Source organism: Delphinus delphis, chromosome 7 (assembly GCF_949987515.2).
Source record: "Delphinus delphis chromosome 7, mDelDel1.2, whole genome shotgun sequence".
In the NCBI taxonomy this organism is placed as follows: domain Eukaryota; kingdom Metazoa; phylum Chordata; class Mammalia; order Artiodactyla; family Delphinidae; genus Delphinus; species Delphinus delphis.
Genome location: NC_082689.1, coordinates 11,797,883 through 11,819,897, shown reverse-complemented (window position 1 = coordinate 11,819,897; position 22,015 = coordinate 11,797,883). Strand labels below are relative to the sequence as shown.

Here is a 22,015-nt window from a genome sequence, read left to right as displayed (position 1 = left end):
CTCGTTCACGTTTGTTATTTTCTTTTTCCAGTGTGTGTGTATGTGTGTGTGTGTATATGTGTGTGTGTGTGTGTGTGTGTATAATTTTTTTGATTGTCCTTAAATGATCTTTCTCTAAACTCATCTAGACCATTTAACTTGTGGCAGGAATCCCAAAGTATATTCTCCCCAGAGAAAGAACAAGATTTTCCTGGCATCAATTTAGGGAAATAATTACTCAAGAAAATTGTGTGAGATGTTTTCTTGCACTGGAGATGCTCGTGACTACGAAGTGGTTGCCTGACGGGGGGGACCTCAGGCCTAGTTTTGTCTAAAGAAGTTGGGAAAGTGGTGTTTTCTTTTTTTTTAAATTGAAGTATAGTTGATTTACAGTGTTGTGTTAATTACTGCTGTACAGCAAAGTGATTCAGTTATACATAGATATATATATATATACATTTTTAATATTCTTTCCCATTGTGGTTTATCACAGGATATTGGATATAGTTCTCTGTGCTACACAGTAGGACCTTGTTGTTTATCCATTCTACATATAATAGCTTACATCTGCTGACCCCAGCCTCCCACTCCATCCCTCCCCCAACCCCCTCCCCCTTGGCAACCACCAGTCTGTTCTCTGTGTCTGTGATTCTGTTTCAAAGATAGGTTCATTTGTGTCATATTTTAGATTCCACATCTAACTGATATCATATGGTATTTGTTGGGAAGGTAGTATTTTCATATTCCCTTTGCTACTCAGCTTCCTCATGATTTGCCATTTACCCAAAACTATCCCCCTTTGAAGATTGGTATTTCTTTATTTAGAGCAAAGTCCATTGCCTTGGGAGTGTTTCCAAAAACAATTCCTAGATATGGCCTCTCACTTTCCCTGCCCAGTCCCCCTTTTTTTTTTTTTTTTCTTCCCGGCCGCGCCGCCTGGCTTGTGGGATCTTAGTTCCTTGACCAGGGATCAGACCCAGGCCCTCAGCAGTGAGAGTGCAGAATCCTAACCACTGGACCGCCAGGGAATTCCCTATTGTCTCTTAAGGAGTGATAACCAGAGAAAAACCTTGATGTGCTTCATTCACTGACAAAATCACAGCTGATCATACCTCCCTGGGAACATGTCTGTGAGCCTTAGCACAACTCTAGGGCCAATAAGTAAGAGTATTCTGTCCTAAAACTGCAATCCTGACTGTTGCCCCCCTAGCTGCCCACTCCGGAGCATCCCCTTTTGTTCACGTGAACTAGTTGGTAGCACAATGGCTACGTCGCCCACAGTAGACGTGAGGGTTTGGGGGAGGAGGCCCACACTGCCTCACAGGCTTTCCACAATCTTGACAGATGGACAGCCGGTGTGTTTCTCATCCAGGATGCCTTTTATGCAGCGCTGGGTGTCATAATTTAAGTAAATAGTTAGAATTCTGACCCTCCTATGCCAAACACTCAAAGTTCTAAGCATACTTCGTTGTCAAATTTAAGTCTTAAATTCGGTTTGCAATTAACTGGGCCATTTGCTTGCTGTTGAACCAGGTGGGAGGCGAAGTCGGTCAAGGGACACAGAATTCTTTGGCAGGAGGTTAACAGCCTACCAACTGCACGTTGGATTGTCTGTGGCCTGGCTTCAAAGAGAAGCCACGGTTCTAACACAGTCCAGTTATGTGTTACCTGTGTGGCCGGCTGAGCTGCCAGGCGACCCCTTGTGCTTGAAATCTTGCTGGAGCACCTCTGGCTCCTCTAGGACATTCATTTCCCTGAATTCATATATCAGGTTGCTGTCCCGGGGCAGGGAGAGAGGAGAAGGGAGGGTTAAGAGGGGACCCCCTGGTGCCTTGGTGTTGCTTCCAAATCTGCAGCGGGTCCTGTGACCGCGGCCCGCTGTGGGCATCTAGAGTGATCACTGTACTGTGCTTGTGATTTTTTTTTTTTGCACTTGATCATATTGCATATACAGAACTTGTGCTTTATTTATTCTGCCCCTTGCCCTTTCAAGAGGCATCATCTTTTTATAAGAGGCCCCAAACCAACAGGGCAGTGGTGAGAAGCTGTGTGTTTGGTACAAGACACAGGTTTCTAGTGCTGACAAATCAGACTTGGAAAACAGGTCACTGCCTCCCTGAGGCTCCTGTCTTCATGGAAAAGGGACCTTTGTGGTCATTTTGTTCTGTGCCTTTGTTTTCAAAAGGAGGAACTTGAGGCCCAGGGAGACGAAGGGCCATCACTAGACCTTGCCTCTTTGATTTCCCAGTTTGGACTTTTGTCTGCCCTTCAGCTCCTACTCCGTTTTGTTTTGCATTCCCTATGGCCTTGCCTTCGTGACTGCCTCCTCTTTTTCTCTGTAAACATTCATGTGAAGTACATTTGATTTGCTTTTCAGCCTCGCCCGCCCTGTGTGTGTCCAAAATAGCCACCGGAATTCATGAGAACGTTGTGTCTTCAGATGTTTATAATCCAAAAGAATCCCTCTCGGTTTTTTGTAATAAAACTACTTGGATGTCGGTATTTTATGTTGGGAAGGCGAGCCAAGTTCACAATGCAGCAATTACAACGCAATGCATTATGTATAATTTGTCGTGCGCCCCAGGAGCAATGGTAAACCGTGAAATGCCGTCCCGGCTCCACGGCACAATTAGCAGGATCAAACGCTGCCCAGAGAGGAGCACAATAGTTGTCATCCGAGGTCAATAAAAGTAAGGAAAAGTTCCGATAAAAGCGGTACACCCCAAATTGTATAAAAAGCAGCCCCTATACCAGGCTGCAAATATGTCAAAACCTTCATTGCTAATTGAGGAAACCTTTTGAGGTTTAACAGCTCATAAATTTGCGCTGGGAATGCCCCCATTGTTCTGAGGCTATAAGTCTTGTCTTTGAAATTTAGCAGTTGTACTTTTATATTATTCCTCCAAGAGTACCATTGTAAACATGAAGGGTTTGCATTTTAACATAAATTTGAACAATGTGGTTTGAAAAGAGCTCGCCACATTAAAGGGAGACTGTTTGGGCATGTTTCATAAATTCTTTTTTCTATAGTATTTAAAGCTACAAATGACTCATGGAAGTGTGTTCCATTTAGATCAGTCATACTGGTGTAGCAACCTTGCTGGGGCTTTTACCGCCCTTGTTTTTCCTTCCCTAAGAGTACCTGTGTCGGAAAACAGGTCTAAGCCTTTGGCCAAGTCACTTGCCCTTAATCTAGAATCTTCAGATCCATAGAGACAATTCTGGAAATGTTGTTCCATTTGGTCCAAATAGCAACAAATCTTGTAGCTTTGGATGGTCTTTTTTTTTTTTAAACTCAAAATCTCCCCGTTATTAACTTGCAATTTCTTCCTTTTTCCATGTGACAATTATAGTCCCCGCCCCCCCATGCCCTCAGAGCCTCCTATGTTTTTTTTTTTAAAGAACCCACTAATTTTTTGCTGAGCCACTGGCTACTGTGAAGAAAGGTTGGATGGTAAAGGAGAAATGTGGGAGCTGGTTTCTGAAGCAGCGTGGTGGGCGGTGTGTGAGGACCACTGCGCTTCCATGCAGTTCCTGGGGGCCCCGACCTCGGGAAGTCACACGCCTTCCTCGAGCCTCAGTCTGGCCATCTGTGAAATGAGGACAGTAGTTACTCCTCCACATCTCCCTCCTGCCCATTCCTGCTGCTTTGTTCATTTATTCATCCATGGGGAGGTGAACACAAACCCGCCGTGTTCTCACCCCACAGAGCTCACCACCTAACGAGGATGCACTCGGCTGGGATCATCAGAGTCCCATGTAACTACTAACTGTGGCATCATGTGCTTTGGAGAAAGGGGACATGATCCTGGGAGAACTTAGGGCAAAGGGGGATGCGGCCACTCTCCTGAGAGCTTGGGGAGGCGGGGAGGGGTCCCTGGGAGTTGGAGCTGTGGGAGGGCAGGCTTACTGGGCTGCGTACGAAGTTTGATATTTGTCCTTGAATGAAAGGAAACTCCTGGAGGGCTTTAGGCAGAGGATGAAGTGGATGAGATGCGTGTTCTGGCAAAGCTCTCCAGCTCCCCTGTGGAGGGTGGTTGGTTGGAAGACCAGAGCAAGGGCAGGACATCATCTAGGGGCTCAGGCACCAGTGTAGGCTCACGAAGCAGGTGGCTCAGGCAGGGCTGGTGACATGGCAGGTGCAGGGAAGGGGGAACGAGTTAGGGGAAGGTTCAGGTTACAATGACAAGATTTGGTGGCAGGTTGAAGGGGGCACATGAGGAAGGGGAAGCTGTCTAGGATGACTGGGGTCTGGGTATGTGTGACTAACTGGATGGATGGTGGGGACATTCCCGGGGTGGGGAAGCCTGGAAGGGGTTATTAGCGTAATAGCAGGAACCACTGACCCTCTGTTGCTTTGAGCCAGGTGCTGGCGTCCTTTAGTTCCTTCCATTCAGAGCAATCCAGGGGTAGGTTCCTGCATCCACACAGATAAGAAAAGTGAGGGTTGGTGAGGAAAGTGACTTGTCCAGGAGCACAGAGGAAGGGGCAGAGCCCGTATTCAGGCTCAGCTCTGTCTGGCACCAGAGCGCGTTCCCTTCCCGTGCTGCCCACAGAGCCGGGTAGCAGAAGGCACTTGTATAAAACACCGATGTCCACTCCAGACTTGAAAGGGAGGTTTGGATTCTTCAGGATGAAATGGCTAAAAGGGAAAACGATGAAGTCTGGTGACATGACCAGAGCACTGAGAGACCTGGGTTCTGATTCTGCCCCCATCAGCTGTGCAAAACGGGAGACCCATTTACCCACTCTGGGCTTCCGTTTCTGGGCTCTGAACTGAGCATATTGGATTCCATCATCCCAAGTCCTCCCCCACCCCACTCTGAAAATCCATGATTTTTTTTTTTTGGCTGCACCGTGAGGCATGTGGAACTTCCCTGATCAGGGATCGAACCCGCGCCCCCTGCAGTGGAAGCGCAGCATCTTAACCACTGGACCGCCAGGGAAGTCCTGAAAATCCATGATTTTAAGATGCGCTGGATGCATCTCACACAGAATCTCCTTTCCACACTTGACATGGTATCTTTAAAGCTTCTTTCTTAAAACTACAGGTAGGCCTAGGATGGACATATATACGCTACCTTGCATCAAATAGATAGCTAGTGGGAACCTGCTATAAAGCACAGGAAGCTCAGCTCAGTGCTCTGTGACCACCTAGATGGGTGGCATGGGGGGCTGGGAGGGAGACCTAAGAGGGAGGGGGTATATGTATACATATAGCTGATTCGCTTCATTGTACGGCAGAAACTAACACAACACTGTAAAGCAATTATACTCCAATAAAGAAAAAAAAAAAACCTGTAGGTAGGCCTTGTAGTACTCGCTTTTTCTCTGGCTACAGCAAACACTTAGATGAAACATCTGTTTCCAAAGATGCTCAGAGAACAACATATTCCTCCCCACTTATCTAAATCATCAGTTATCCAAGGTAAGCCTCGCTCTAGATTCCTAACTTGGAATTTAAAGTTCAAAAAATTTCATTCTGTGGTCTCCCTTTCTGTTCATAAAGTAAGTTTTGTTTTACTAGAAATTATTTAACAGACATGTAAGAATAAGCCATTTTTGTTACTGAGTCTCTCTCCCCAGCACAGCCCACTTTAGAATCACTTCTGAGCCATTCTAGGTTAGTTAGAGGCAGGCTGTTTCACGACTGTGTGCCAGCGGTCTGAGAAAGCCCCCGGCTCTTCCTGAGGCTGCGAGGGCTTGTTTATGGGAGAAGTTTCAGTCACAAGGTGTGTCTGTAACACACGTACTCGAGCCCACACGCAAGGATGCACGCACACACACAAACACACATACTGTCTCTCATTAGTGGATCAGAACTTGGTGTGGGTGGGAGTGGGTTAATCAGACCTAAAAGAACAAAAAGTGGCAGTTCAGCTCAGGGTTACGTTACATACCATCAGAGCAATATTTTTTTGCGGTTTTTTTTTTTTGGTTTAGTTTAGTTTTGTTTTCTCGGCCGCTCCACAGGGCTTGTGGGATCTTAGTTCCCTGACCAGGGATCGAACCCAGGCCCTTGGCAGTGAAAGCGTGGAGTCCTAACCACTGGACCGCCAGGTAACTGGTTAAATACCACCAAATACAAAAACAAGCGTGTTTTTAAGATGACCGTCCAACTTCCGGGATAGTTTATCGCATCCCAGAACTTCACAGCCATCCCGCTTCTAGGCCAACTCTGACCCACAGGAAGCATTTCTCAGCTTCTGGTGCAGAGAGCAAGGCTCCTGCCTGTTGGCGTTCTGTGCAGATGCTCTCACCCTGCCGCTTATCTCAGTCAGAGCTGCTCCGCTCTGAAGGGATACGCTTGTGTCGTCCTTACCTCCCAGCTTATCTAGGCCTTTGCCGAGGAGCCCACCCTGGTTTTCTAAACCACCAACCATTCAAAATTCGTGGGGCTCGGACCGCTGACAAGGATGTCATTCTTCTTCCAGTTACTTTCCCTCTTGGCTCTCCCGCCCCCTCCCTCTCCTGCCTTTTTTTTTTTTTTTTTAACCCAGCAAGTGCATCTGCCGGGGCCCTTGCATTGCTGTTTCCTTGTGGGGTTGAGCCGGTGGTTCTCGGGGTGCCCGCCCCACCTTCACCCTGACATTCATGCACCTTTGAGACCAGCTGTGATGCACTCATTGCAGGCTTTTCCCAGAATAGTTCATCTTCCTCTGTTTCCACCTGAGAGAGGAGCATGCCGGCAGCTTCTAGCTTTTGTGAGAGCTTCGAACCATGGTGTTCTCCTTGGCTTCTCAACAGCTCAGGGACAGTTTCCTAGGTCAGGGATTGTTTTCATAATTCTGCGTTGATATCAGTATCTCTTGATGTGTACTTATGCACCAGTCAGGCTTATGATATCTGAAAAATAGAAATAATTTGAATGTTTACAGCATTCAACATGGATGTACGTAGTACATCTCATATCTTGGCCTACTTCTGGATACTGAAGTTCTCTAATGTAACGGAACCCCAGAGCCCAGACCAACTTCATGCACTTGTTAGAGGAAACAAATAGACTGATTTGTATTCTGAAGCCTCCTGTCACCTGTTCTCACCCACTTATGTCTCAGGGTTTGAAAGCTGGTTGTTGGCTGAGGCCAGAAACCAAGACTCTTGGGCCTTGAAATTCCCTACCTGCCACCATTTACCCACATCTCTCTCACGGTCCTCTAGCCCCGTTGGTCTGGCCTGGGCCCCTGGTTCCTGGCCCCCTCTCTGCTCAGCCCTGATAGCATATTAGTTGGTTTTTTGTTCATTCACCAAACATTTATGACGTGCCCACCAGGTCCCAGGCACCTGGGATCCAGAGGTGAGTGGCTTTGCTCCTACGACTGGGTGAGTGGCCAGTTTCGTCCACTCTCATGTTATAACTAATAGAATCTTCAGGAGAGCTGGGTTGCGTTGGTGTCTTACTTTTAAAATTCACATCATCCAGGATTGAGCACGGCACAACCTGGGAAACCACCAGAGCTTCTGGCTCAGGGAGGATGTAACAAAAGACCTGTGTGTACAAAACCAGATGCCGTGTTGGTGCTCATCGTTAGTTACAACCAAACAAAACCCCAGAATGTAGTACGGCATCCCTCGGATCCCAGTTTCTCAGAGTGGGGCTGGTAGCATCAGACGCACACGAGGTGCTTCTGAAAAATGCAGATTCCTGGGTCTCACCACAGCCGTTGATCTGGGATCTCCCAAGTTAGAACCTAGAATCTGCCTCTTACCGTGCTCACCCACATGAAAGTTTGGAAATTACTCTTCTAGATCCAGTGTCTAGTCTCTAGAGCGTTGACGTGCTGCTGCGTGTTTCACAGGACTGTGACATGGGAGCAGTGGGAAGGTGTAGGGCCTGTCGCATGGCTTATTTTATTTGCTGCCAGTCAGTCCGGCCACCAAGCCTAGGGTCAGCTGTCCCAAACCCCTTCCCTCCCAGGCTCCACGTCCTTGTTTCTCCTGACAAACAGTCACTGGCAGCAGTTGTCCAGTGTGACCTGGACGTTACCCCTCAGTGGTTGGTCTTGGCAGAAGTTCCCGATCTAAGTTTCTTTGTCCCTTTCCAGAGTTCTCCTCCTGACTCTCCATCTTTTCTCTTTCTTATTCTTTGATTTCTTGGGATGATATTTACTTATATTTTTCTATGCCCAAAGGTTAAAAGGTATTTTCAGAAGATTGAGGTTTCTGTGGGAAATATGGGCTAATTCCAAATGGGCTATGATTTTAAAAGTCAATGAAAACATTACCTTGGGCTGTTGCTTAAAAAGCTGGCCATTGGGCTGTCTCTGATTTGAAACTCAAGTTGAAGGGAGTGAGAAAAAAATGAAACAGGTCTAAATGTCATCAACAGTGCTTCTCTCTGCCTCCGTCTGAGAATCTGGGCAAAGAGCAAGCACGTTGGGGATTTTGTTGTTTCTGAGCGGGGGACCTGCCCCTGTTCATGAAAAGGGGGGGGGGGCACCATCAACTGACGTTTTATCCCTTGGAGGGAGGGAGCCACTGTGCCAGGCAGTTACGAACCCACTGCTTACAGCAGGGCCTTATCCACCAGGAAGCACGTCTGTGCGCCCCTCAGGTGACTGAGGGTCTGTCCAGCACAGAGACAGCAGAACCTGCTGAACCACCCGTCCCCAAGCTGCCAACCTCAGAGACGCCTTCACGGCCTCTCTGATCCCAGGCTGACCAGCACAGCAGCAGCTGAGTGCCTGGGATCCCAGGCCAAGGAACTGAAAACATTCTCTACGGAGGAACCGTTGGCGCTTGGAGGCCATTGTAGATTTCCAGGACTCACAGAACACTCCGTTTGTAAGCCCTGGTCCTGCCCACTGTGGACCAGTGCATCAGGCACAGTCAAGTGCGTGCTAGCTGGCCTTCCTTGCCCTTGCTTCCTCCCTGCTAATGCCAGCTGGGGTAGCACAGGAGAGGGGCAGAAGGAAAGAGGATGGGGGCAAGTGTAAGTGGGCGTGTGGGTAAAAATGTAAACCAGGAAACAGACCACTTTGATTAGGCTTAAGTAAAGCAGTTTTAGAATTACTGCAACCGGGATTTGGTGTCTTATCGTCACAGATTGTACCTATTTGTATCTATTGTATCCAAATGTATCTATTGTATCTACTCTTCTGATGTGGAGTTAGAGGGATCCTGATCGTTCCAGGAAGATGCACTCAGCCATGCAAGGCAGTATGCACCGTAGCAGGAGTAAATCCCGAGTTCAGAGCTGGTTAAAATACTGTATCCACATCCGTACCCATAACCACATCTGTCTCCCAGGGTCTTGTCAGTCTCCTCTGCGCTGGAAGAAACCTGATATGACACAGAAACTGCTAGATGCTGGCGAATAGTCCCCGGGTTTCAGACCATCTAGACAATAAACAACTGCATAATATTCAGTGCAACGGCTTCTGTAGAGCCCATCTGTTTCAAAATAACCCTAATTCTGCTTACAGTGCGGAATGCTTTGTTGACTGGAATTTGTCCTAGTTTTCTTCAGCAGATTGAGTCATGAGCCTCTGGCTCCACCTGCCGGCAAGTGTAAATACTGGCGTGAAACCCAGGGTGGAGATTTTCAGTTGAAAAAAAAAAAAAAAAATCCGAGCTGATTCTAAAAAGCTAGTGTAGCTCCGAATCACCTGGGAACTCATTAAAATACGGTAGCCTGGGCTCCATGCCAAGCCTGCCAGATCGGAAACTCTCAAAGCGCTGTCCTGGCGATGCACGCGCTCACCTCTGTGCTGGAGAACCTGAATTCAGTGACGGTCAGGGGTGACCCCCCTGTACCTGCTCATCCTCAAGCAGGGAGAGTGACAGAGGCTGCGTGAGGGACCCACTTCTACCTATTCCAGTTTATCCAGGTAACTCTTGGTGATGAGAGTTAAAGCTTCATTGCCTTGGAGCTCATCAAAAAATTTTAAAAGTGGAAGAACCTGGCAAACACTCCTTAACCCAGTGCTCGCGGTTACATCACCAGTGATAAGTCATACGATCGGATGGGAAGGGCACTTCTCCTCCGCGGTCTTCTTCCCAAAACCCTAACCCCAGAGTAATGATGAGGAAAAGCATCAGACAAACCAAACTGAGGGACGTTCTGCTGTAGGCTGGCGCTGCGCAGGACTGTCAAGGTCACAGGAAATAAGAAAAGACTGAGACGGTACCACAGACCTGAAGAGACTAAGGAGACCTGACAACTAAATGGACTGTTGGCTTTAGTTGGGAAATTAGTGGCAAAACTGGTGAAACAGAGAAGGGAACAGAGAAGGGAAATTAGTGGAAAAACGGGTGAAATCCAAGTGGAGTCTGGAATTTCATTAATAGTAGCGCACCCATCCCTGTAAGTGGTTGATTTTGACTAGATCATGATAATGTAAGATGTTTGGCTGTATTGCCTTTGTAACTTTCTTTAAATCTAAAATTATTCCAAAATAAAGAGTTTAGGGCTTCCCTGGTGGCGCAGTGGTTGAGAGTCCGCCTGCCGATGGAGGGGACACGGGTTCGTGCCCCGGTCCGGGAAGATCCCACATGCCGCGGAGTGGCTGGGCCCGTGAGCCATGGCCGCTGAGCCTGCAGGTCCGGAGCCTGTGCTCTGCAACAGGAGAGGCCACAACAGTGAGAGGCCCGCGTACCGCAAAACAAAAAACAAAAAAACAAAACAAAAGTTTATTAAAAATTAAAACGTTGGGGCATGGAGGGACACTGAATTAGATCAAATTAGTTGGAGGAAGTTGCCAAGAAGCACAGCATGGCCAGTTCTCGGCCCAGCTGTCAGAAGTCATGGCCAGGCAGGCAGAGTAGCTGCCCGGACTGCAGGCAGTGGAGGACGCAGGCTGCTGGTGTGGCCCATCTGCACCCTGCCTTCTTAGGCCAGCCAACCCTGATGGCTCACTGAGAAGCGAACAGCCGCGGATGTTGCACCTCTGTGCGGAGGTCTAAAATGTCCAATCCAGCACCCGTCATTGCACAGATGAGGAGCCCGAGGCCCAGGGAGAAGTGCCTCGTCCAGGGTCCTCGTGGAGCCAGATGCAGACCCACATCCAGCGAAGTGTGTTCTTTTCCCCCAGTGATTCTCAGTGATCTGATACACTGTCTGCAGCAGAAACGCCGCCAGGGTGGGTTTTCATTAAAATGCACCTTCCTGCTCTCCAACCAGTTGATGCGTAAGAATCTCTGGCTGTAGGATCTAGTAAATCTGCGTTTTTAACAAGTTCTCCATTATTGTGCATATGAAAGTTTAGGAATCACAGCAGCAAACCAGACAGCTGTCCCGTTCATAGAGTCTCCAAGACTGCCTGGCTTTGCCCAAACCTCTTGCATCTGAGCTACTGAAAACTGGGAGCCTAGCTCTGACTCCTGCCTTCACCGGCCAGTTGGTTGCTGTTCTATGGAAACTGTGCTCATGGGACGGGGCTGCTAAAGGCCAGCAAGGGGAGAATTCAGCCGCAGCCACTCTTTTACGATGATGCCTTAGCAAGTGGCAGGCACCAGGGCTGGAACCCAGTGGGTCTCGGGAAGACGCAATTTTACATCTCTTTGAGCTCAATTTATTATAGTTTAAATAATCTCTTACCCACTTCCCTCTCCTAAAAAAAAAAAAATTAAAACTTACTCAAAGATAATTAAATTTAGAAAATACTTAAATTAAAACTTACTCAAAGATAACCCCATGATCAAGAAGCAAGAGGAGGGGTGGTATCCAGGCTCTGAGGAAAAGGCTAGAAGTTCCATCCTGCTTGTCCTTCCCCTGCCCCCGCCACCGTGGCCCCATCTTAACATCATCAGGAAATCCAGCCATAAAAAGGCAGTGGAAGGCCTCCTCTGTCTAAGAGATGACGATCAGAGGGTCAGAGCTGATAAAGGGCCAGGAGCCGGAGAGGTCAGAGATTTGAGCAGGTAGACATTTGGACCTCGGGAATCCTTTAAGGTTGGAGGGTCCAAGTCCAACAACGATGCAGGCCAGGCGGGAGGTACAGGGCAGCGGCCCTCTCTGGGGGTGTCCTGCTAGGGCCCTGTTTGCGGGCAGGTATGGGATCTCTATCAGAAACATCAGGAGAGGCCCCAGGCCGCAGCTGCCTGTCCTGGGCCAGTCAGGCACATTGGCCCTGGAGCTTCAGAGAGGAGTGTGGGATTTTAATAGTCCAAAGGGTCTTCATCTTTTTTCTAGCTTTGTCCGTACTTATGTGTGTGTTTGTGTGTGTGTGTGTGTGTGTGTGTGTATATATATATATATATATATATATTTTTTTTTTTTCCATCAGAACTCCCTGCCGACAAAAGACTTCCTCATTCTACTTTCAGTTTTCTCTTTTCTGTTGTAAAATATGTTCTCAAATCTCTCCCTCCAGGCAGGGCCCTTGTCTGGTTTCTCTCTGCTGTCCGAGCCAGGCACGTAGGCCCTCGTGGGTACTAGGCAATGAGAATATGGAAGCAAAGGGAGCCCTGCATCTAGTTTTCCAAGAATTTTCTTATATCTGTCCAGTAGATATCAGTAGGTGATTTTGAATTTAAAGAAAAAAAGAAAAAAGGTACAGCCCCAAATTATATGGAAGTGGGAAGGCTGTTCCTCCAGAGGAGATAGTCAACCTCTTCTCAGTTTCCAGAATCAGCTGATGTGATTGGGTAAACTCCATCTGAGGCACCTTCAGATTGCTGGCCAAAAGGCAAGCTGTTTTACATCAAAGAAAATTTGAAACATCCTAAAGCCATTAAATGTATATAAAAGGTGCTTGAAAATCATTCCTAATCTCATTTAAATCCCTCTTGATAAAGTGTTAAGGTGGTGACAGAATTGTGAAGGGATTTAAGACAGATTGATTTTTAAAAATGGAAAATCCCTTTAGTATTAAAATTTGCATCTGGGCTTCCCTGATGGCTCAGTGGTTAAGAATCCACCTGCCAATGCAGGGGACACGGGTTCGATCCCTGCTCGGGAAGATCCCACATGCCGTGGAGCAACTAAGCCCGTGTGCCACAACTACTGAGCCCACGTGCTGCAACTATTGAAGCCTGTGCACCTAGTGCCTGTGGTCTGCAACCAGAGAAGCCACCACAAAGAGAAGCCCACACGCAGCAACAAAGACCCAACACAGCCATAGATAGATAGATAAAATCTGCATCCATTTGTTTAAAGAAATATGTGCTTCATGTTACAGTGGTTCCTAATGGAAGACCCTCTTCTCCTCAGCCTCTCTTTTTGCTGCCCCTCCAGCCCATCGAGAGTTATTTCTGTAAGAATTTATAAGCTGTTCTCTGTTTAGAAAATACATGATATAGTTAATCACCAAGGCTGACTTTTGCAACTGGGCCTCTTGCTAAAACCTTGTCAAGGGAGATCCTAATTCTAGATACTTTGTTATCCAGAAGATCTTACTGTTTGCAGTGAACCTTATCTAAAGCAGAAGGTAAAATTTCCTGCTGCTTTTTAAACAGATCCTGCTTCCAAATCAAGTTGAAAGGAATAGTATTGTTCGGGTTTACAGATTCTGGTTTTGGGGTTAAGGAAGACAACTAACACACCTCATGTCTGGAGCAGAGTAGAAAGGGATCTAGGTGTGACTCTTGCCTCAGTCCCTGACCAGCTGTGTGGCCTTGGTAAGTTCCTTGAAATCTTTAAGCCTCCATTCTTCTTTCTATAAAACAGACAAGGAAATTCTACTCAGAAGGATAAGTAGAATAGAAACCACATACAGCAATATGGTGAGTCTCACAAACATAATGTAAAATGAAACAACCCACAAAAGGTACATATTATATGAATCCATTTATGGACAAAAGTAGACAAAATGAATCTCTGCTGTAAGAAGTCAGTGGACCGCTTCCGGAAGGGAGCCCATGGAGGCTTGTGAGTGCTGGAAATACTGTATTTTGGTCTGGATGTTGGTCCCATGTGTTCAGTGCATGGAAATTAATAAAGTTGTACACTTTTTAAAAGGAAGGGAGAGTAAAGTAGAGTGAGCATGTAGCAATTGCCCAGCAAACATTTATTGTCTCCTCTCGGACTTTCACTTTTTGTTCTAGAGGTCATACCATGTGTTCTCGATATTGCAAAAAAAAACTCTAGATCTGACAGAGTGGACCCAATATTTTAGGTTACTCGAATTGCTAACTGGGTTATTAAGTTGATTATAATTATCAACTTAACTTGATTTTGAAGCCTGTTGATTTGAAGTCAGTTGTGTCCATTAATGGTCCCCCAAATTAACCAACTAGAACAGAGAGAAAAGTACAACAGGGAAAGTAGCAACTGAGTTGATTTCCATTCAGAGCTTCTCATTTGGGGATTCCAGATACTGTTTCAGAACTAAGAAATCCCACCACTGTTGATTTGATCAGTTGAGGAGTGGAAATGTGAATTTTTCTCTCTCAAATCACATCTAAATGTTACCTTTATTGTAAACCATAATCTAACTTCCACCTGTATGAAAGTTACGAGATTTTTAGGTGAATTTCAAACTCTTTTTTTTTTTTTTTTTTTTTTTGCGGTACGCGGTCCTGTCACTGCTGTGGCCTCTCCCGTTGCGGAGCACAGGCTCCAGACGCACAGGCTCAGAGGCCATGGCTCACGGGCCCAGCCGCTCCGCGGCATGTGGGATCTTCCCGGACCAGGGCACGAACCCGTGTCCCCTGCATCGGCAGGCGGACTCTCAACCACTGCGCCACCAGGGAAGCCCTCAAACTCTTTTTAAAGCAATGGACGGATGGATAGATGATAGATCATTATAATTAGTGCCTCAAAAAGGAAAGTGCTCGTATTGTCCTTGGGCACCTCCTACTTTAAAAGAATATCTTGCTAATTGTTGGGCTTGGGGTTCCTTCCAGGCCTTTTTGGTCATAGTAAATGACTTAGCAACTGTCCTGTCAAAAGACATTTTGGAAGCTTTAGAATTCATGGAATTCTAATAAAGTAGCATTTTTGAAAGAGAGAATATGGGTCCCATGCTGTTGCCCTCATTTGACAAAAGCAATCCCAGAGAGTACAGGAATATTTAGAGGTTTCTTGGTTTAAAAAAAAAATTTTTTTAAGTGATTGCCTCCATAGGTCCCCAATTTAAGGGAAAGATAAGCCATCTTGAGGCTTCACTTTAGTATAATTTCACTGAATGGCATAGAGGGCTCGTCAGATCACGGGCAGGACCTATGAATACAGCAAATTAAACATCTCTATTTACAGGGCTGGCGAACAGTAGGGGAAATGGCCATCAACTCATGGCATTCTTTTTAGCAATTCTTATGTGGATGAAATTGCTTCTCCTCTCTTAGATGTAAAATGCAGAGGTTACTGCATTATACATAAGGGTAGAGAACTGAAAATTTTTCCATCAAGAACCACAAATCAATAAATCTTATGATCTCACTACTGGTGCTATAATTGAGCCAAATCTTCTTAAACTAGGCACTGCTCCTGAGGTCCTTTGAAGCATGCTCACTGTTTCTTTGAGTAAAATTGAGGGCTGACCTCCATTTACAGGACCATAGAAGCAAGGCTCATAAATACTAATGTTCTGTACCAAGTTCATCAGAGCAAGGCTGTTTCACCCAGACCTGTAAATGTTCAATGCATGATTTAACTCAGTGGAGAAAAGAGGTCTCAGCTGGGCTCTCCAGTTTTCGCAGTGCCCGAAAGTCACAAAAGTGTGCTGGCATGTGGTGGTTGTGAATTACCTTTTTCGTATCTGTCTCTTAGAGGACAAGTATTTAGTAAGTAGTGACTCCACACTTTGTACAAAACACTGCCAACTGGTCCTCAAACAGAATTGGGCTCTATCTTTTAAGAAGTCTTTGGTCATTTTATTTGGTATCTGTCTTTTAGCCAGTGATATGAACAGGTAGCCATTTAACCCATATGGTTCTCAGTGATGTTAGAGGTTAGAAGTCCTGACATCCAGTGCTCATCAGGCATTAACTGCACTGCTGGCACTCAGCTAAGCATTTTATATGCATCCTCTCTTATTCTCTCAACAGTCCAGCAAAGGAGCTACTGTTACTATTTGCATTTTATAGGTAAGGAAACTAAGGCCGCGTGAAGGTAACCTACTTGCTCAAGGATGTGTAGCTGTAAGTGGAAGAGTCAGGATTTTATCCCAGTCATCAGACTCCAGAGTCACGGCAAGGACCCTGGCAGCCACCTTGTTCTGCACCCTCTCCCCTGACAAGTGAACCAACCAGAGCCTGCCGGAATGAAGACTTGTCTGGGGTGTCCTCTCTAGTTCCAGGCAGGGCCGGAAGCATCTCCCATTTTCCTAGCAACACTTTTTCCAATATACCCATGGGGACCTCTTCTCCTTTTGCCGTCTAGCTGAGGCCCATCCAGATCCTTTTCTGTGTGCTTAATAAATATAGGTAGATGTGGAAAGCGCATTTCTTAGACCCTTTGAGAAATGCCTGCAGAGGGTCCTGGAGGCTAAGGAGAGAAATAATAGGTCATGTGACACAAGCGGAAAATATAGAAATGGTTTAAAAATAAATGACAAGGTGGAGAATTGGAAGACAGAGCTTAGCTGAGGCAGAGGGGAGGAGCTGGAGGCCTGGTCCCCAGTGTGGCACTGACCCAGAGCACAGATGTGACGAACAGGGTCGGGGGGTTGGCTGACTGACATCAAATACATAACTGCCGTCAACATATCACAGGTTAATTTAGTCTTGAAAACTTGCCAAGAAAACTAACTACCAGCAAGAAGAATGCAGTTCAAAGGCTGAAATGAAGCAGTTAAATCATTCTGCAGACAGTCAGGTGGCTTTGATGTTAACAGAAACACTGAGTTTGAAGGATTTAAAATACCCATAAAACATCCACATCAGGCGTTGTCATTATTGTTGTTTTGTTGCTATACACAAGGCCTTTCCAGGGGTCCTAAAAACCCAAACCACTCTAGTAGTCAGTAGAATTTAAGGGGACCCAGTGCGGGAACTTTGTAGTCACATCTGTGATGACAGCACAGCCCAGTCGATTTGAGAGCTTAGGCTGGATCTTCTTCTTTTTCTATTTTCAGATAACAGTGAGCTCCCTGCATATCCGTGAAGGAAAGGGACCCTCTGGGTTCTGGCAGGAGGATGAGGCACAGCGAAGGGATGTGATAACATACTCGGCATGTTAGTAGGATCGGCAGTGTGGGGCTGTGGAAGAGGAGGAGAGCTAGAACTGCAGCCGGAAGACCGATAGGTGCAAGTTTTTGCTTGCCTTCACGCTAGCTTTGTGACCTTAGGTGTGTCCCTAACACTCCCTGAGCCTCAGTTTTTTTCATCTGTAAAATTGGCATCATGAAATTGGGAGTAAAAGCTAATTCAAATTGGATATCTTAAAAGGCTCTTGTGGGGCTTCCCTGGTGGCGTGGTGGTTGGGAGTCCGCCTGCCGATGCAGGGGACGCGGGTTCGTGCCCCGGTCCGGGAAGATCCCACATTGCCGCGGAGCGGCTGGGCCCGTGAGCCATGGCCGCTGAGCCTGCGCGTCCGGAGCCTGTGCTCCGCAACGGGAGAGGCCACAGCAGTGAGAGGCCCGCGTACTGCAAAAAAAAAAAGAAAAAAAAGGCTCTTGTGAAAGAGTGATTATTGTTCCTCTCTTAATGTGAGTTTTCTACTTCAGCACGTGGCATTTCTTCTGTTGGCCCAGCCGTGGTTCTCCTTAAATGCCCCGAGCATGGGTCTAGAGAGCATTTGTGCCGGCTGGCCATTTTGAGAGCTGAACCCCCAGAACCTTCACAGTCTGCCCCCTCTGATTCCTCCCTGCATTTCCGTTTATGGAACAGGCTTTTCCTCTTGGACACTGTGATTCCCTTTGGGAGTCTGAGCATCTTTCAGCATCTATGGGCTCGTGCCCTGTGGCCTGGAGTCAAGATGCCACGTTGAGCTTGCTTCTAACTCCGCCCACAGCCAGGCCTCCCAGTTCCCTGCCCAGCTGGAATGGGCTGTCACACACTGGCCCGCGCTCATAAGTACAATTAAGAATGGACTTGTTAAAAACAACCGTTAAAAGGAAAGCAGGAGTTGGAGCTCATTGTATAAAGCACTTTTAAGCAATAAACTAATGGTAATTGGATTCATGAGTTTCTCTGTAATTTCAAAGTGTTTACCACTTTGAACAGAGAGAAATTCCTTTACAAATGTATGTGGTGAAAACCATATCCAGTAAAACTTTGAATCTTATAGTATTCATAAAATCTTTATGGTAAAAGTCTTACATGTTTGAACAGCATCTTTAGTGAAAGTTGGTAAAATGACATATACTTCACTTATCAAAAAACCTCCAAGTGGAGTTTACCCAGCGAGAGTGAGTGCCGGGCTTGGCCCACCAGGATCACTTCTGGGTGGACTAGTCAGGAAATGTTACAAGGGGTCCAGCAGGGGTAATTCCCTCACGTCTCAAAAGGAAAGGACAATCAGACATGGGTAAGTGTTGGGGTCTCTATCACTGTGGGGGAAAAAATGTAAAAAGGGGTTGCTTTTGACTGCCTTTTTAGAAAGTTCTCATTGTCTGACAACTGAAATTCTAGTGGTGGCTTAGCAAACTGACTCCTAGTTTCACACTTTCTCTAACATCTTTTCATCATTGTCTTAACAACCACCATGTCAATATATTACCTGTCAGCGTCTCCGACAAGGTACCACGCTTGGAGCGAGAGCGGGTGGGGTCAACTGTTCACTTGTTTTCCCTCCTGGCTCTGACCCTCTTGCCCATCCACCCTTCCCAGCTAGGCCAGGGCTTCCAGAGTCAGTTGTGTCAGAACCGCAGAGGGCAACGTTGAATGTGGTGGTCTGGCCGTAACATATACCTTTGGAAGTCATAGGCATGTGCCGCTGAGTCAGGCCCTTATTTTTCTTGAACAGCTTCTGTGTGTGCGGGGCTGTACCGGGCACTGGGGAGCAGAGAGAAGCATCAGAAATGTTCCCTGCCATTTGAGAGCTTGTGATTCCAGTAGCAGAGAGCAGCGGTATGCATAGTGGCTGCCCTGTCTTGTGGGATGTGGTGACTGTTGTATGCGGACCACTGAGAGGAAGGTGCTGGAAGCTGAGGAACTTGAATTTGGAGAGAGCTCTTCCATTGGGGGTGGCCAGAGGGCAGTGCGATTTGGATGGGGCGTTGGAAAACGAGTAGGACTTTCGATGGAGGGAGGTGATGGGAGTGGGCCTCTCAGAGTGAGTTTACAAGGTTAGCAGAGGCTCAGAAGGGGAAAGGTGCAATCTTTCTGGTCCGCATGCTTAGACGTGAACCTACTGTTTGCATGTATCCATCAGTGACGCCCTGCATGGCTGCCTCATGGAGGATATTGAAGCTCTTTCATTAGATTTAGGTTTCTGGGTCCTTGAGGTCAAGGACTGTCTATTGTTATTCCTTTATTATCCCCCTACAGTGCCTGGAAGAGTGTTTTTTTAATGCAGTGATTGAAATGCTTATATCACTGCAAATTATATGTTCTGTTTGTAGCCCCGAGAAACCCTTTTCAGTGATGATTTCCATGGCCCACATGATCTTCAAATATTATGCCTGCATTTTTGTCTGCCTGCCCAGATATTGGTCATTATGGTAACACAGCCCCTGCTCTATGGGCCATGATGCCCTGTGGGGGCTTGTGAGTTTCAGGCAGGCGTGATTCCCACCAGCTGGGGAAGTACAGGAGGCAGCAGGTTAGAGGGAGGAAAAGGGCCCAATAGGAGAACCCTACGAGCACACTGGGTGAGGATGTTACAGACAGTGACAGTTATTTCTGGGCATTAAAAGAAATAAAGTAAGCCCTTGAGACATTTTGGAAATTAAATGATGCAAATTGTGGAACATGATGGAAAAGAACATAGAAATGGGAGGATTGTGAAGAAGTTTCAAAATGAGTCAAATTAGTTTCATGGACTGGACCTCGCTAAAAATGTTTACTTTTTGTTGAAATGTAGTATTGACCTCTGAAATATGTTTGTTACATTTCTGTTTCATGCTAATATAAAGATGACACCCAAGCCATCTTTTTTTCCCCCTTGGGAATCCTAGGATGCGGTGCCCTGTAAATGTCAGGACAGTGGATGGGCAGCGCTTGATTCTCCCTTGTGCTTTCTCTCTACAGGAAATCGCAGAAATAGCACCCCGGCCTATCGGTTCCATCTCACGCCAGAAGAAGAAATGAGGAGAAAGCGGCTTCACAGATTCGACGGCCAGTGAGGTGACCCAGCCATGTGAACAAATGTGATCCAGCTGTGTTACCATTGCCCCCAAGCCCCCACTTAGTTTTGAACAAAAGCAGAGGGCACTATGACCGTCCCAATTGCTCACATCTGCCGTGGCCCTTCGTCCTATGGCCTCTGTGAGTCTAATTTGCAAGCAGATTGACATCTTGAGACCAGGCTTGTTGGATGCAGCTCACAGCCCTCTGGGAGTGGCCCACCTCCTGGCCTTGTCTTCTTGCAGACAGGAAGTCAGCGTCTCCACCTAGGGTCCAGTTTCCACACTCATTTCTCTCACTGCTGACTCAGCCTTGTTTTGTCTTTGAAGACCGTGACCTTCGCCAAGAGGTTTGTGTTCACCAGCCCAGAAGATCAGGCCCTCATTCTGCTCAGTGCTCGACTTGGAAGGAAGCAGGGAGCCATCCCTCATCCTCCTGGCATGTTGCCATGGTGACTTTCCAGGAACAGGACGTGGCTACCATCGCAGGCTGTCGTTCCGGTCTCCCTTGCCCAAGCGCCTTGGCTCCTTGGGCCCCCCATTATCTGGATGGTGGTTGCAGTGAACCTGCTTTGCTATGCTATCACTCTGCCTTCACGGGATGTGTAACTGGAAAAGCTTAAGTAAGACCTCAGATGGGAAACCACTTACACACTCCATGACACAGCAGGCGGCATCCACAGTTGGGCTCCCAGCAGCCTCTCCAGTGGCGATGTACCATCCCGGAGATGCAACTTGTATTGAACTAACCAGCAAAGCAGCCAGAGTAGTGACCAGTGGGTTGGTCACTGAGAAATCCCTCGTGACGAAGTACTTTTTTCTCATAAAAGTGCCTTTTAATTGACCACTGTTAACAGCCGCTTGTCCTACTCACCCATCCAAGACACTCCCCAAACCCACAGACTGCAAGTCACTTAAGGTGTTTCCTGGTGCTTGTGTTTCATGAATAAAAGGAAAAAGTCACATATCACTGATGTCTTATTTCACTGAGATATTTACGTTTAAAGGGAGTTAGAAGCAGAAAAGGATCTTCCTGTTTTGCTTTATCTGGCATTTATATAGTTTTCTGATTATGAAAGTAATATATATACCTTGTATATGTATAAAGCGAACATCTGGCAGGAAATGTACCCACATGTTAACAGAGGTTATTTTGGAAGGTGGAGTGCATAGGAGTTTGCTTTCTGTTTTTTACGATTTTGTATTGCTGTCTTTTAAAAATGTGTGTATACGTATGTTACGTGTACTACTTTTGCGGTAGGAAAACTGATTTATATAATAATAAATCAAGAAATATATAATCAGGAAAATGGACTCTATAATAAGTATTGTGGATCCGTTGATAAAATTTACAATATAAACAGAAATACAAAAAAATACATGTGCGATTTAAAAAATCACCGGTATCCCCACCACTCAGAGGTACCCAGGGTTAACATTTTGGGGATATTGCTTTCTCAGTCTTTGTATACATTTGACAGATTTGGAGCATACCAACTGTGCAGTTTTGTATCCGGTTCCTAATCTGAATTGACCTGGGAGAGGCTTTGCCACTTGCATGTACATGAGCTAAGAAAATCACCACGTGGGACCTGGGAGCACCTTGACCTGCCAGCTGGCACGTGTTACCTGAGCTCCTTGGGTTAATTTTTGATTGATATAGAGCTACGTACAGCATGTTTAGAGTATGAATTGTATCTCTGAGTCTCGTAGCTTCAAACATTTTAAAATTTAAATGTTCAAGCTAAATGTCTTTTCTCCCAAACTCTTCGAATTTGTTTCCCATGCCTCTGTTGGGAGTAAGCTCATTCTTTTTTTTTTTTTTGAGGTACGCGGGCCTCTCACTGCTGTGGCCTCTTCCGTTGCGGAGCACAGTCCGGACGCGCAGGCTCAGCGGCCATGGCTCATGGGCCCAGCCGCTCCGT

The 22,015-nt window shown here is 46.6% G+C and overlaps 1 protein-coding gene across 4 annotated transcripts in view; it reads left to right on the top strand.

Moving 5' to 3' along the window:
• The window catches only part of RHBDD1 (rhomboid domain containing 1), a 114,847-nt gene extending 93,456 nt beyond the window's left edge, over window positions 1–21,391 (top strand). For all 4 annotated transcript variants that reach the window (XM_060016018.1, XM_060016016.1, XM_060016017.1 and 1 more), the window contains one exon: window positions 19,996–21,391. In XM_060016018.1, the coding sequence (XP_059872001.1) occupies window positions 19,996–20,090 (95 nt within the window). In that variant the 3' untranslated portion in view covers window positions 20,091–21,391. The remainder of the gene's footprint in view (window positions 1–19,995) is intronic.
• The last annotated feature ends 624 nt before the right edge of the window (window positions 21,392–22,015 follow it).